The sequence below is a fragment of the Pseudomyrmex gracilis genome, unplaced genomic scaffold, assembly GCF_002006095.1.
Source record: "Pseudomyrmex gracilis isolate BER0280 unplaced genomic scaffold, ASM200609v1 scaffold_0, whole genome shotgun sequence".
Lineage (NCBI taxonomy): Eukaryota > Metazoa > Arthropoda > Insecta > Hymenoptera > Formicidae > Pseudomyrmex > Pseudomyrmex gracilis.
Window position 1 is genome coordinate 2,116,944 of NW_018020584.1, and position 16,761 is coordinate 2,133,704.

Genomic DNA, 16,761 nt, shown 5'->3' on the forward strand with positions numbered 1-16,761 from the left:
AATATCGAAATTTGAAGAGCGATTAAAAAACTATCACATGCGATATAGATGTCATTTAATATATTTGTTGTTACAAATGTTGAGACATCGTTAGAATAAGAAATTTTTATATTTTTTAAAAATTACGAAGCATTTGTTTTCCGAGAGAACGACAACATTCGCGTTCTTCACGAGTGATCTTGAAGTTATTATAATTATATATGTTCAAAATATTAAAGGGCGCTCACAGAGCGATGCACACCTGCGGCGAGAGGAGCAGAAACGCACGTAGCGCACGTGAGTAGGCGCCTCGGCTAATTGCACTTGCAAAAACTCGCATGATACGGAGAGGACGAAGAAAGAAGGAAGGGAGAGAAGCCGGCGCCACGTCGAGGATACTTCGTCGTGGTGCTGCGACGACGATAACAGCCGGCGGTGGCTGAAATGTCAGAGGGACATTTTGAAAATCTTTGGTTCGGCGCATGCGTCCCGTTGCACTCGACGTCCGATGGAGCGCGATGGTGCCGTCGTCGTTTCTAAGCCGCTGCAGCTAGAAGAAACGATTCGAGTGCGCGAGAAGATACACGCGCGGCTCCGACAACACCGATCATATTGTCCAGAAATTCGCGAATCAGTGCCAGTCAGAAATGATGACGTGAACAATCAGTGACAATGATCGTCGGTGCGTCGTCGTCATCAGTGTCCCGTTAATTGTTTCTTCTCGTGAGAACGAGCAATCACATCTACTCTCGTTTCGATACGATCGATAAAGCGAGCGAGATCTTTCCGGAGAGCGCCACCCGTTTAGAGAGCACATCAGATAAAAAAAAAAAAAGATCGTCATTATAGGTGCGATAATCTTCAATGCGCTTTTCGTGCTACGAATGCCGAGATTGGAGGCGGCGGGCTATCTTTGAACGAGTGAATGTTCCATGAGACTGAAACGCGGCAAGGAATGCCGAGTGAGAATCGTGAACAGCTGGCGGGAAGCGGAGGAGGTGGTGGAGGAGAAGGAGGAAACGTTCCAGGAGGACGCAGAGAATCCACGGGAAGCGGTGACGGCGAGCCGAATCCTCGTAATCGAGGATTAACCGCGACGATGATTCCGCTTCCGCGCACCGGCCAGTTCGCGTCCGCCTCGCAGAACCAGAAGGTCGCGAAGACGGAAAAGAATCGGCTGAAGCTGATTATGGAGAATCGCGGCACCGCCGACTTCGTCGAGAAGGAGCGAAGGATCGGCATGCGGGAGGACGAGACGTCGCAGAGTAACTGGCGCTCCGTTCCACGATTTTTCGAAGAATCCCGCAATTCGCATCGCGATGAAAAGGTGATTAAGCTAAAATCGACGTGTCTCTTATAAGCGGGACGTGTAAACTAGGTCGTCGCCATTGAAGTGTCAGCTCTCAACAAACAATAGCTGTATCGACGTAACATCTTCACATTACATTGAAATCATCACTTGACACATGACATTGTTTGTACGGCAAATATCACTATTTTTTTTTTTTTTTTTTTTTTAGTTAAAATAGAAGCATTCTTTGTTGCGGTCTGAGTGTGTGTTGTTTGTTTAAAATAGGCCGCCCGACGGTTTTCTCCCGAGCAATGTGAAATTCATACGTCCGCGCGCATACACTTGCCGCTCCGGACATCTGAGCAATTAGGATAATTTGAACGGACACAGATCTTCTTACGAACAAGGCGTATCGCGACATCTCTCCCGAAGCGCCGACCGGAAATTTACTTTCGTCGTTCTCGCATCACCGATCAGCACGCTCTGTTTTCTGTGTGTCTGCCTCTCGATATTCAACTCTCTCAAATTGCTCCTTCCCCCCGAAACATATATACTCGCTCGTCGAGATCTTCCTCTTTGATCTTCGCGACACTAAAGAGAGATTACATTATCCAATTACAAATAATTAACACGACGTGTTGTGTGCGCACAATCGTCTTCTTCGAGAATTTGCGACATTTGATTTGCGTTTCCCTTTTTTGTCATCCGATTTTTTCACAATTAAGACCACAGAGAAAAAAAAATGCGATAGCCGTAATCGCGGCTGCGAAAAAAAACCACGTAATATGCTTGTCGCGGGTTTGATTTCTTGAACGGATGCGATTATTCAACGCGGTCTTAAATTGCGCGCAAGAATGACAAGAAAGATACACTCGGGAGCGCGAAGCCCGCGCGCTCGTCGAGGCGCGGAGTTTATGCGCATACATAAACTGTTTCGTGACTAAAATACACTTCCTCGCTTGGCCGTGTCAAAAATAAAATTCGTGGCCCACAGAAACCCTTCTCTCGTGCCGTAACATCCGACTAGTTGCGATGCGACAATTGAATTGTCGGTAGAAAAGAAATCCGAATGACTGACGAAAAAGTGACGATATTCACCTCTTCTGATGTTTCTTTTCTCGAAAAAATTCGTCGACTCCTTCGTTCAACAAAATTCGCGATCTTTCGACGATATGATCGCTTATCATTTCCGACTGATAATGAACGCGATACCATTTCTGGTTACTGCGATGATGATTAATTAAATCGTCGCGCGCGCGAGCAATGTAACGAGCAACAACGATAATAATTTCGAGATCGGTGAAATAATAGAGGGGGAGCGCGCGGCGTCATCGCGCAAAACCGGCTATCTGTTCGCCATGATCTCGCAATTGAGTGAGTCATTTCGCCAATTACGAGGTCATTAAATTGTCAGATCTCTGCCTCTCTCTTACAAACGGCTCTCTTATCTCGAACGCATCCACGTTGCCCCGTAACGGTGCGCGGTTCAATGAGCGAGACGAATTCCGTTTTACCTGACGCGCGCTTTTACATCAAAAATCGCGTTCGATAATCACGCGGCCGTCGAAGAAGTTTCTGTTTGTGGACGATGGACGCAAATCGTGTGAACTTTTGTTTGCATAAACAAGTGCGTGTCTTGCAAGTTTACGGTTGTCGATTAACGAGCTCGCGAGAGAAAGGAAATAGCGACGGATATCACGGTGAAAGCTAAAATAAGTCCTTCACCTTGTCCCATTAGTTTTCCGTTCTGACGGATTTAAGTAAATCGTTTGACATCGTCATGCCCGATAATCACGGAGCAAAGATCAATTTTTTTTTTTTTTTTTTTTTTTTAATAATAACGAGAGGAACACAGAGCGACATCACGCTGAAATCACGCGAGTTTTCAATGTTCTTGAATATGAGTTGAGAGAAGAGCTGTGTGTAAACTTATCGGCTTTGCACGCTCTTAACCGCGCTATTGGTATTCCTGTTAGTTTAATCTGGTTAAGTTATCACGAATGCATATGCCATCTCTCGGAAAATTGCCTCGTGGAATATGCGAGTGGAGAAAACAGTGAAAGTGTTCGTACGAATGTGAACAGCGATGATGCGTGCGCACGAAGATCTTGTTTATTTATTTATCAAATAGGATTTAATTATGTAACAAGAAATTTACGAAGTTAGATTTAGATATTTTGTTTTCGTTTCGATTTTTTCTGCGAAGATTTACCCGCTGAGTTCCCGTAACGACTTGGAAAATTTCGTCTGTGAGATAAAAACATATTATCAGCATATCTAATCTTGTGCGTATTCATGTTGATCTGAGTTCTATTTGACACTTAAATTGCGTGGAAGATAAAACTATTTTTTTCGTTAGATTTTTGATAATTAGATACTTTGATAACATATTCGCAAAGATTTGTATATTCTTCAAAATTTGTAAATTTTATTATTTTTTTGTTTCTCAGATAAAATCACAATCTCGCTTGTTATCTAATAATGACATATTAACGTACACATTAAGGAGAGTGATTGCCATTACTACGTTTCTCTCGTGAGTGTTTCACATTCTTTATAACTAAGTATAGACTCTTCGTTGTAATTTCAAGGTTTCCTGCAAGTTCGCAGCGAAGTTCTTCGGCACGGAATATACGATTGTGATAAGATGCGATATTGCCCCTACGTAATTACGCGAGTAATCATATCGCAAGCAGCGCGCGCTGTTTAATTAACGGTGCGGCGAGCGCGTATGTAACTGCGCGTAATGTATGTTAAATGTAGTGTCCGACCGAAACTAGTTTTTACAACCGAAACCGAAACCGAAACCGAATTTCGGTTTCTGTCTCAGTTTCGGCCGAAACCGAAACCAAAACCGAAACTTCCTTTTGTGGTAATTCCTTATAACAGTTTTTTAGTTTGAGCCTGTTTCTGTAAAGTTTAGCTAGCTGCAGGTGCGTATGTGTTTAAAAAAGCCCTTATTCGATAAACAAATAACTTTATTGCTCTTAAACAATCAACAAAAAAAAGTACCACAAACGTTCTTCTGTATGTGAGGTGAGGTGTGNATGTCAAGTACCTATTATTAATTCAAAGGCATATAATTACGCATTATCATAATAATAATTATGAAGTTGCCAACAAAAAATAGTTAAAAAAAAACTTTGTACTTAAGATTAAGAAAACAAAAACAAACTTTTTCTTTTATCTAAAAAACGAAATAACTTCTATCTAACCTTTAGTTATTATTTAGCGCGACAAGTCGACAACTCACGAACACGAAAGAAGTTTCGGTTTTAGTAATAGTTTCGGCCGGTTCGCTGCCAAAACCGAAACTAAAACGAAACTCCAATTTTGTGCCGAAACTGGCCGAAACCGAAACCAAAACCGAACCTTCGGTCGGACACTAGTTAAATGCATCACTTCGATTATCGTTGATTTGTTTTTATTTATAGAGAGTTAGTTTTATTTTTTTCCGCAAAATGCAAGTTGCGACAGAAAGAATTCTCATTAAGCGGCGAGTGATTTTTATTTTTTAAAATTAGAAAGTGTCGCATTTAAAGGACATTATACGCGACGTGTTTAGAAATACATTTAGTACTTCCACACACATTCGAACTCTCTTTTCATAATGATTTTAAGCATCATTGCGTTCGCTCGCTTTCACCGGCAGGTGAGGAGAAGAGATTATGGGTACGACCGATATGCGAGCCAATTGAAAAATCCAATCGCGCGTCATTAAATCAAACGATTCACTCACGAATAAAAAAAAAAAAAAAACCTGTCAAGATCGAATTGTGTTAATTAATGCACTTGATTTCGTCGAATAACGGCTTAGATATGATAACAACCGCTAATTTTTCTCCATTTCTGCTCGTTATTTTCTATCTTTAGTGAACGGCGATACTGTAAATTTTTATTGCGAAACGTGCGTATTGAGACGTTTTATATGTTCGTTTTTCATAACGAACCAGCCGACTGTGACGTGTGCCGGCTACATTGGCACTTTCTGTATAGAAAAGTGTCAACAAACGCGCAGAATCTTCCTTTCAATTTATGAATCGCACGAGTTTATTATTCTCTCGGCAGTCGTATCTTTAATATATGTATTTCTCCTTTTTCTCATAAAACACAGCGAACTATGTACATACTCCGTTAATTGCTTCACATCTTTTCGTGATTCTATTTTCTTTCTTCCGCCTCTTCTTGCTTTAATTAATTTTAATCTATTAATTCTATCCTTCTTTTTTTTAATTTTTAGAGTTTGCCAAACTTTGTTTTAACCACCGGCTCATTGTTTTCAGCACGAGATTTTTATTTTCGTGACTGACACGCGCTCTTCTTTTTTTCTCGCTTCCAGGAGAACACGGACACCCGGCGGGGAGACAGATCGCATCCGACGGAGGGTCGCGTGCCGTGCGGCGGCGTCGTCGGGGTGGAAGGCGTCGGTGGCGCGTGGGGCGCCCAGAGGAGGCAATTGCGCGCGGTGGTGGAGACGGCGTCGCCGCCGCCCCTAACATCGCGCAGGCTGGAGTCGGCCGCTGACGCCGCAACAGCAGCAACATCAGCGTCGTTCAACCCCGTCGTCGCAACTACGCAAAGATGCGCCGGTGCGAAGGGCGCCGTCGCCGATGTCGCCGCGTCGAGGCTGCCGCGAATCTACGCGGGTCCTCCTCTCGTTGTTGAGACCAGAAAAGAGGATGCCATGGAGCCGGAGGCCAAGGAAGAGGACGAGCGACGCTCGTCGACGCCGAGTCCCGAGGTAACGTTTCCGTACGATTGTTACTTGTTTTCTCCCGCATTTGTGTATGTGTGCGGCAAAATGTTTTATGTACATACATGTGACAATATGTATGTCATATATGTATACTCGAAGAATTGATTCGCGTTGGTTAGAGTACGTGTTCTTCTCTAAATAAAAGTCGTTTTCCCGATTTGTTCGCTGCGAATCAATTCGAGTCGTCTACTTGGACTTATGTTTTGCGTGAGTCGTATTGCTTGTTGTGTCGAATATTGTTGTTCACGTCAGCTATGACAAAGTAGTTAAGAAAAACGTGTTAATCTTGTTTAAAATAACAGCAATAGAAGAATAAATGTTTCTATTCGAGAGAGAAATTATAATGAAATCTAAATTAAATATTTTAAACACAGTTAAGTAAATTAGCACGAAACACACATCTTTCAGTCCAACGTTTTCAATCTATACGATTTTAAGTCGTTAAACTTTTTCACTTATTTTTCTTCTTACGCGAGCAACTGTCACGCTTTAAAAATAACTTCGCCCGATAAAGCCCGGAAGAATCCCATAAAATTGTGACTTTCCAAATCACTCGTCTTTCTACACGTTTATTTTTACGAAAGGAACACAACGGTTGAGAACCACTGGTGTACGAATTGCCTTGTGCTCGTGGTGCACGAGTATATACACACACCTTTACTAACGTACCCCGTATTGATTTTACGGAGCCCTCGTCCTGTCTCTCACACTCTCTCTTTCCGCTATTCTCTTCTCTCGTTCGTCCTCCCTCTTCACGCATATATATTATATACACACTCACACACACACACACACGCGCGCGTTTCTCCTCTCTTTCTCCTTGCACTTCCCGCATTTCGTCCTTTCTCTTTCGCTGGTTTTGCCCTTTAAGTTGTCACCCTTCGCGATGCGACTCCACGCAGAATCGAGAATCTCTTTTCGTCGTCCGCACGTGTTGAAAATTTCAAGCTTCGAACGCGATGCGGCACGTACCTACTACCTCGTGTATATGTATACATCACTCGACACAGAAAGAATTGATGATGGTCGCAGATGTAAAATCTGCTCCGACCTTGCGTTCAAAGAACCTTCGAGTGTTAAACTAACACAATGATAAGAAAGTCGTCTTGTATTTCAAATAAAAATAACACAATTCATAAAAAATTCATTAAAAAATATTAATACAATATTGAACCTATTAAATTTTATTCAATTCGAGAATGCAAATTGACACGAAGAAATCTTTCATGTTTTACAGTTTTACGTGAGGAGGAGTAAGCGTTACAACGAGGATGGCAGCAGCGAGGAAGAAGCTAAGCACGATAGCACCTCGCTGTCTAACCACAGGTTGCCGTCTTCGTACCGTGGAACATGGCCCATCAGAAGAGACGTATGGGCTAATCAACAGATTGGCTTTCCGGCCCAGCAGAGCACATCACTCGCTGCGCACAATGTAAGTTGAACGATTATAACGGTTGTATTATATTGCGTGCCACCTCTCGTGCACATATAGAGTGTCGTAAAACCATCGCATATTTTTTTTTCTTTTTTCACGACGTTTTCTGATGTGGTTAAAAGAACATCCGGTGGTTTTGGCCTCTGTGGTTTGCAGATAGTTGATGCGTACATATATGTATATAAGTAAACATGATCAAACAATTGGGAAAAAGTCTGAAAGAGTCCGAAAGACGTTTGAAAGATCGAACGGCTTTTAGACACTTGTATGTTGTCCCGAAACATGTAAACGCGGCACGAAAATGTATACACAGGACGTGGCTAGCGTGATGAGCTTCTCGTCATCGAACTCCGCGGTTCTTGTTGAGGGCAGTTCCACGGAGTTACCAGGTCACAGGTGGTTGGGCGCCAAGGTGGACGTAGTGTATAATCTGTTGGGCATGCTGGAGAAGAACGGCCAAGAGGATATGAGCACCACTTTGCTGTCCATGAGCACTTCCATCGACAGCTGTCTTGTGATGAGGCAGTCTGGATGTTTGCCACTGCTGGTGCAGCTGATTCACGCACCCAGACAGGATCCCGACACCCGGGACAGGGCTATGCAAGCGTTGCGCAATGTGGTGCATGCCAAGAGTGACGAGAGAGCCGGTCGTCGGGAAGCGCGAGTGCTTCGGTTTTTGGAACAATTGAGGGACTATTGCCAGACTCTAAGAATATCAATGGAGAGAAGTCAGTCTGCGAACGATCTTGAAAGGGCACATCCTGCTGCGACGATAGCCGCGCTTATGAAACTTTCCTTCGACGAGGCTCATCGTCACGCCATGTGCCAACTAGGCGGCCTCCACGCGGTCGCTGAGCTCATCGAAATGGATCACTTAGCCCACGGCAGCGAGAGTGACGATCAGAACTGTATTACGTTGCGAAGATACGCGGGAATGGCATTGACCAATTTGACTTTTGGCGACGGCAATAACAAGGCGCTGCTCTGCTCTTTCAAGGAATTCATGAAAGCCTTAGTTTCGCAGTTGAGGAGTCCCAGTGACGACCTCAGACAGGTGACGGCAAGCGTTCTGAGAAATTTGTCTTGGCGTGCTGATAGCAACAGCAAACAGACTTTGAGAGAAGTGGGAGCGGTGACGGGTTTGATGAAAGCCGCTATGGAGGGTCGCAAAGAATCGACTTTAAAATCGATATTGTCCGCTCTATGGAATCTGTCGGCTCACTGCAGCACAAACAAAGTAGACATTTGCGCCGTGGACGGCGCGTTGGCATTTCTCGTGGACATGTTGAGCTACAAGGCGCCATCCAAGACGCTCGCGATAGTTGAAAACGCCGGTGGCATATTAAGAAACGTGTCCAGTCACGTGGCGGTGCGAGAAGACTACCGAGCTATCGTGAGAGAAAAAGGCTGCCTGCAAGTTCTCCTGCAGCAATTGAGATCGCCCAGCCTGACGGTGGTCAGCAACGCTTGCGGGGCGCTCTGGAATCTGTCTGCGCGGTGTCCTCAAGATCAACGTCTCCTCTGGGACTTGGGCGCTGTTCCGATGTTGCGCAGTCTTGTTCATTCCAAGCACAAGATGATCTCGATGGGCTCAAGTGCGGCTTTGAAAAATCTGCTCAGCGCCAGACCCGGTTGTAACAATCTCATTCATTTAGATTCTACCGCTCGTGGACTTGGGTTATCGACTCTGCCGAGTCTGGTCGCCCGCAGGCAACGTGCGTTGGAACAAGAGATCGATCAGAATCTGGCCGAGACGTGCGACAATATCGAGCCGAGCACGTCGCCGACCAACAAGGACGACAAGTTCACATTCAAGCTCGATCACAGTTTTCTCGGCATCAACACGCACAGTCTACGTACTTACCAGCTGCACAATCAACCTAGCACATCTGGCGTAAAGTGCAACGGAGTCGCCAGAAGTGAGAGCAGAGACTCCATGCGTTCTGTGACTAGCACGCATTCCGATACCATGTTCGAGCGGGTAAATCGACACGTACTGAACAGTATGTCGCCAACTGATTCGCAGATCAAACAACAATCTTCGTCGCTGCATTCCGCGGTTGGATTTGACAACGGCGACAGTCACGTGAAAACCATATCTTCCGAGAGGAAATATACTTTGCGCTACAAGAACGCTATACCTGAACGATTGAGAACTTCCGACGGAAATTTCGACGTGAATCAGATGAGATGCACGAATTCTACCATATCATGGGCCACAGTACCTAATCAGGAACCTTCTCAGACCTCCTTGCACTCTTCCATGGAGAACAATATGTCTCTGATCGATCAAAGCGTATCGTCCAAGACTGGTAGCGAGACGAGCGTTTCTGAGGAAGCTGAAGCGACTGTTTGTGCAAAACCTGATTATCGGCGAACAACCGCGAAAACGACAGCTATTGACAGCTCGAAGCCAGTTTCCTTCTTGTCCAATGTTTCTACCAACAAAGAGAACGCGAGTTTCAGCAAAACACTGAACAACATTCAGAAAGCGATATCGCCCACTATCGGTCGCGGTCCAAATAGCAATTTATTCGGCGATTACGCCGAAACGGATTTAGATCAACCGACCGACTACAGTCTGCGCTACGGCGAGCAAACTATAGACGACGAGAAACAACACTCCGGTTTCTTTTCGGGCAACGATCAAGGACTTCTGCACGAGGACACAATCAGGACTTACTACACTGAAGGAACGCCGCGCGGAACGTCCTTAAACTCGTCCAGAGCCACTTCCGCTTCCGATTTGCAGGACGACAGTCGTATAAGGAGTTTGTCGAAAAAATTGCCTGAGCGATACAAAGTGAGACACGCGGAGGACACCGGTGAATGCAAAGCTTTATCCTTGACGGACGTGCCAAAACTGAACGACTTTACCGAGTCGGAAACAGAGTTGAATTTACGAGGTGTGACGCATCATCTCACTGACAACAAAAGCGCAAATCGCTCGTTACCATATCTCGAGGGAGATTTGAGTCAGAAAGTGAAAAATGTTCCACAAGACGCGGCAGTTCAAAACCATTCAAGGTATTTGTATATTCTTTAAATAATAATTACCATATTCATTTATATGACGTATTTGTTTTTCCGAATATATTTGTATAACATTACCGCATGATATTTGCGTAGTGTAAGAACAACACCAATTTCAATGGTATTAGAAAGCTCTGAGTTTAACGACGACGGGGAGACCAGTTCTGGAATGATTAACATGGGTAAACTATGACGTTCAATGCGATTTGAATAAACATATAAACGTATTCTTATTTAATTTTGCAATTTTACTGTAAATATTTGTAGATTCCAAATCTAACAACTGCAAAGTAAACAAAGACTTACCTTCGAGTGACATTGAATTTACATCCGGCAATGCTGGTTTGAAAACATCCAGTAACGATTCAGGATGTAAGTATACGTAATATTGTGAAATCGTAGAGAATAATCTGTAACGCGTGTCTCGATAAACAGAAAATATCTTTTCGATTATATTCAGATCAAGTAAGTGACGGGGACGAGGACGACGAGGACCTGCTAGCTGCTTGTATTAACATTGGAATGCAAAATAATAGGTAAAAAAATTATTGAGATATTAATAATTTATTGCAGAAATGGTATAATTAATCGTTTTTCTACTTCTTTTATAAATTTCTCTTAAAAATTATTTAATTTCGTAGGCACAGACATTCCTTCATAGGAAATAACCTCGAAAAGATGCCTCGATCGGAAAGCAATTTGACTCGATACCAAACTAGTCTTGCTTTGGATCAAGTCGAACGTAATGAAAGTGTGGAGTCCGACCGCTTATCGTTCAATATAAAATACGCAGAGTTCTGTGAAATTACAACTGACAATGTTTTATTAGAAAAAAATGAAGAAGATAAAAAAACTAATAATGACAAAATATTCAAACAAAATATTCAAAGGGAAACAACTAAAGTAAGATTTATTTTATCTTTACTTTCCGATGTATTTTTTAAGTTTTTATGTATTATGTTAATGTGTACGTGTGTGTATTTTAATATGCGATGTTTTTCTCAGGTAACAACAAACTCAAACGACGAAAACGTGCGTGTTGTTAAAGAATCAAATGACATTTCAGTCACGACTAAAGTGAATAACGATAATTCTAATAATTTCTCGAAAGAATCGGAGCCAAAATTGCAAAATCTTAACGCGTCATTGAATAGAAATTCGTCCAACGATCTTATAAATGACGGGAGCAATGTGAATCAAAAGGAATCTGTTGCACGAACGGACGAGGCGATAACTGATGATCAGATTGCGGACAATTCATCTATGAAGCAGTCATTTACGAAAGATTCTGAGAGTAGCGAATCAATCGACTCGGTCGAGCAGTCTGAACACGCGCTACTGGAACTGTGTATCCAACCTGGCATAAAATCCGAAGGCAATGTTGCTCTTAATCAGAGTAATGAAGATTACGTTAAATCGCAGCTAGAGTTGTACAATAAACAAATAGACTTCATAAAGGGGAAAAGCAACCAGGAAATAACTGAGATTGATGGCAACGAGTGTAATAAACCAGAACTGTCTTACGATATTGTGCGAACTTCGGATGTTCTGCATCGCGAAAGCGCGGAAAAACACACGAAGGAAGAAACTTACAGACGGCAAAGAGATCCGGATGCTATGATCGCTTCGTTGGATCGACTGACGGCAACGTTGGTTCAGCAGACCGAAGCAATACGCGAACGAGATTCTGGTGCGATGAAGCAGAGTCTGACGTGTGACACGTGGAACGAGGACTCTCCCAACGATGTTTCCTTTCCTAGTATCAGCATGAGTGCTCCATTGGCTGCTTCATTCAACAGTGACGCGCAGGAAGATCGTAGCAATATGTCTGAAAACATCGAACAAGTTGAGAACAACGAGCAGACCAACATGACAGAATCGAAAATTATTCAACGCGAAGCTATCAAGCTCGCAGAAGCGGTAGACGCCGAGATGAACAATCAGAACGAGCTCGAGACGACGAGTCTGACGTCCATCGACCTGGAAGCAATCAAACCACCGTCCACGATGGGAAGTTTACTGTCGTTGACGGCGAGTTACGCCGGCACGGCCGACAATAACGAGATGTTTATCAACCGGGACAGATGTTACTCTACGTCATTGCCACCAGTGCCAGGAAAGACTTCCACCGATTCTCGTAATGTGCGGAAGAAATCCTTACCACTCGGCATGGTGGCTAAACGAGCCTTAGGCCAGGGTCAGACTCACACGGCTAGTCTCGAAAACCTGCTGAACGAATGCACCAGTTCCCATTTGGAAAACGTCAAACCGCCATCAATGATGGACGAATTGCCGGATGTGGGCGATATGGAAAACAGTATGCTAAGCGTAGCTAGTATCACGTCGGAAATTGCGGATTCGAAGGAACAGGACTCACATAGTTTGACCGGCAGCGACCCGGCTGTCTTCGAGATGTTGAAACCGGTCGCCAACGTGCTATCGATGACGTGCATGCGTTACGCCGAGAGCAGCGCGAATAACAGCCTGAGCGAATGTCTGGAGAACATCAATCCACCGTCCTTGTTCAACGAAGTGACCGAGATGGACGAGTCCACCATAGAGGCGAACAGTGATACCATGTGTAGCGACACTCTGTGCATAGAAACGGAGCTGCACTCAGACGAAGTAATACATTCGATCATGGCGGAGGTAATTGACGAGGCTGAGAACGACACCGATGAAGCTGTCACGCCAATTTCGTCCGAATACTGCAGTTCGGCAGACTCGACGCCAAAGAGACGTCATCCGAAAACGTTAACTCCGAAGCAGAAGCGGAACTTGACGAAGGAGCGATACAAGACGTACACTATTGCCGCAGAAATTGTCAAGAAGGAGGAGGAGGAACGTCGGAAGAAGGATGGTGGCGACGAGAGCGATAAAATTCCACGCGGGAAATGTTCTCCCTTCTCAAAACTAACGCCGAAGCAACGTAGACAAGAGAATAGAGCGAGGTTTCAAACGCAGGTGTTGGAAAATCCTTTCCCGGATCTAAACGCGGCTCAAACTAAGGAAGAAGCGCAGAAAGAAGTCGCTCAAAATTCCGTCGAGAAGCAGCAGGAATCCGCATCTCCCGTTAAATCCGCGATTCCCACGCTGACGAAGTTGCCCGTGTGCCGAGCGTTGAGGAGGAAACGCGATTCTCAGGAAAATAAGGAAAGATATCGCACGAGAACGCTGAACGATTCGGAAGCCGTGTTCAAGGAGGTCGAGCATAATCCCGCATCGAGCACCGGCGCTGCGGAAGAAGCGCAAGCGAACGCGCAGGGTTATGCGCGAGAAGAAATCCAGATCATGTTGGAACAAAACGCCACCTTGCTGTTTAACACGCTGAACGAATCGAGCAAAGCTAACAATTCCACGGGAGATGACATTTTGCGGAACGAGACCGCAGCGTCGAACGATTCGGAACTCGATCGCAATTTGAGAATGCGTTTTGTGAACGGGCTCTCGAAAAAACTGATGAACACCCAACAAGCCGACTACGCACAAACTCCAAATATTGACGATGAAGAGATGCGACCCGAACATGTGGAAGTCGCTCACGAAGACACGAACTCCGGAGATCTAATTGAATCAGACAGCGACGAGGAAGAGTCTAACTGCGCCGATGAGGAACAGGAACCGAGAGAGACGAAAAGGCCGCGGATAATCAAGCCGGGGATGCCGGGTCGTGATCCTAGCGTTGATTCCAACGCGACAGATAAATCCGAGCCTGGAAGTCCAAAAGCTATTCGGGGACGAAGGAAGGCACTCTATTCGAATCCGATCACGCGAAAGCCGACTCCTCAATCGTCGCCGTTGAAACAAGTAAACTCAGTCAGTGGAATACCAATAGGTCGCAGCAATACGTCGCCCATTGTTAGAGCTACTAGAGCCACTACTTTGAGACAGAATAATAACGGTCCGACGACAGCCACGAAAGACTCTTCGAAATCTAACACGAGTCCGAAGAGAACTCCGCCTAATATTGCGGATGCGGATAAGAAAACGCGAAATGTGGCGGTTATGTCCAAGAGAGCGTCCGTTCCCCAGAAAGGATCCTCCTTAACTTTCACCAAATCTACTAAACGTCACAGTACACCTGCGGCGTGCTCGTCAAACTATCAAACCGAGAGTAAACCACCGGAGCTTCCGATTAAGCCGCTGGAACGTCAAGGAACTTTCACGAAAGATGAGCCGGAAGTGGAAAACGCACCGACGGTACATTCAGCTTCCTCCTCTCCGATAAAAACGAAGATCGCGAAACCGATAAGAAGCGTTTCGGCGAAGGTATATCCGGTAACAACGACAACAGCGAAGTCTAAGATTTCTGTGAAAGCGCATCAAGCGAATCAGCCGAAGGCCAACAGCTCCGAAAAGATGCAACCACCAAAAGGATTAATGGCGCCGAAGAAAATGTCTCCTGGAAAAATTACCGTGCCGGCAAAAGTTCTCAACGCGCCTCAAACCGACAAGACATTTCGGAAAATCGGTCCTCTCAGACAACGATCCAACAGCAACTCCAGCATAGTTTCCAATTCGTCCGTTAACGTGCAGAATCGCAAGCTGGCGAAGGAGGCGACAAGCAAGATCGCGAGTCTCTGGAAGAAGGTCGAAGAAAGCAAGAACAAGCAGCGATTCGAGAAACCGGACACCAGGCAATGGATAAGGCCGGCCAACAGCGCCACTGAGGTGGACGCCGTCACACCCGGTGGCGCATTTAGTACATCACCGACGTACAAGCTATTCCGCAGTTCCACGTTTGAGGGAATCTCCCAGGAAGATAGTAGCAGCGCCGAGACATCGCCTTACAAGTCCAAGTCCAAACAACCCTCGGTTTTAGGTACGCAAACTGGATCCGCCGGTCTCAAGTACAGGAACTCGTGCGATCTGACGGGCATGAGCGCCAATGAGGCGCCCTGCAAGATTCCGGTGAAATCCTCCGGCGAGTCGTACAAGAGGCAGACGACGCAGCTTGGTGACATCCTGGTGACCATGAGGAAGCAACAAAGCGACGAGTTCGCGGATACCGATCCCGCCAAAAGAATATCCAGGTTGAACTCCTTCATTCGAGTAGATGAAACAACAGCGGAGAACGGCAGCGCCAACGGCGTTCGCGCCCCAGCCTCGGCAATCGTCCCACCCTTCAACTACAATCCGAAGCCAGACATTCCATCGCAGATGGCCGTAGCTAGATCGAACGAGGGTAAATTCGAAGTGGCGGATTATCACGCTGAAACGGGATCCGCCAGGGTGACAACGGTATAGAGGGAAACGAGCCCTAAACGGGAGCGCGTAAAGTTCTTGTAATAATCGCCTTCTCTTCGTTCCAGGCTAGTCATTGTACATTTGCTTGCTATATATGTTCGTCTACTATTACATTCGTCACATGTGATACGCATTACAAAGTATATAATTTTAATCGTTCTGTTTTACTTTTTTTTTTTTTTTTTTTTTTTTTTTTTTGTTTTTTTTTTTTACGTCTTTCTCTCGCGTTATAAAAATACGCGCGCGTTAAAGCGCCCACAAAGATCCTTCGATATTTTATCCGAAATAAGAAATAGTTGAACGCATGATAAATATCCATTACATTAAATATTGTACGCACTACAAAATGCCAATCTCTTTTAATAACGGCATTCAAAAACCATGTGAAATATTAATAGCGAGGAAAAAAAAATCTCAAGACCATTCCTGTCCATTTTGTGTCTGTTGTATATATACATGGATGATATATAGAAATAATTCTGAGATTGAAAGAGAACCAGTTGAAAAAAATCCATAGTGCATAGCGGTAATTCTGATCGATTATTTATTCAATTTTGTATATACATGGAAGACATGAGTGAAGAATGTAGAAAGTTTTAGTAGTACGTGTTTAAATCTATATATGTACGATGTGTAACGCATACTTGCGTCCAGTGATTATACCAGTCGCTGACGCGTCTTTGTACTTTGAAGGAGAAAAAAAAAACGTGGAGAGAACGCGGCGCGTGACATGTATTTTGTTTCTCTATCATACGTATTAAAACTGCATACCATCTCTCTCTCAGATAGAAGTCTAATTACTTTTTGAAGACTGAATAAGAGTAAGGGCGATGATGATAATGATGATGATCTGGAATAAGCTCGGGTATCTTCGATCGAAAGCTAATCGTAATGAAGTAGTACCGTTTGTATCGATTGTGAACGTAGAGCGGTCTAAATAGTTCGCTATAAAAACAAAAAAAACAAAAAAAACCAAATGGCATTACAATAACAGAACGAAAAAATTTTATAAATATTACC

The 16,761-nt window shown here is 44.4% G+C and overlaps 2 protein-coding genes across 3 annotated transcripts in view; one reads left to right on the forward strand and one right to left on the reverse strand.

Annotated features, from left to right (window-relative positions):
* The window catches only part of LOC109851756 (WD repeat-containing protein 61), a 28,256-nt gene that overhangs the window by 8,817 nt on the left and 2,678 nt on the right, over nt 1–16,761 (reverse strand). Inside the window, exon 8 of one of the 2 annotated variants that reach the window (XM_020422154.1) lies at nt 15,953–16,686. The exons of the other annotated variant lie outside the window; for it this stretch is intronic. Within the exon in view, the coding sequence (XP_020277743.1) occupies nt 16,675–16,686 (12 nt within the window). The 3' untranslated portion in view covers nt 15,953–16,674. Of the gene's footprint in view, nt 1–15,952; nt 16,687–16,761 lie in introns of those variants that run through there. 2 annotated transcript variants of the gene reach the window in all.
* On the forward strand, nt 5,881–16,703 carry LOC109851743. The gene is made up of 8 exons (XM_020422119.1): nt 5,881–6,011; nt 7,264–7,458; nt 7,775–10,488; nt 10,591–10,676; nt 10,762–10,866; nt 10,955–11,030; nt 11,136–11,397; nt 11,500–16,703. The coding sequence occupies exons 1-8, from the start codon at nt 5,955–5,957 to the stop codon at nt 15,739–15,741; spliced, it is 7,737 nt and encodes a 2,578-aa protein (XP_020277708.1). The 5' UTR covers nt 5,881–5,954; the 3' UTR covers nt 15,742–16,703.

Coding starts and splice junctions, on each gene's coding strand:
- LOC109851743 (XM_020422119.1), top strand. CDS start 5,955: ATGGAGCCGGAGGCCAAGGAAGAGGACGAGCGACGCTCGTCGACGCCG. Junction 10,867..10,954: donor ATCCAGTAACGATTCAGGAT/GTAAGTATACGT, acceptor GATTATATTCAG/ATCAAGTAAGTGACGGGGAC. Junction 11,398..11,499: donor TTCAAAGGGAAACAACTAAA/GTAAGATTTATT, acceptor TGTTTTTCTCAG/GTAACAACAAACTCAAACGA.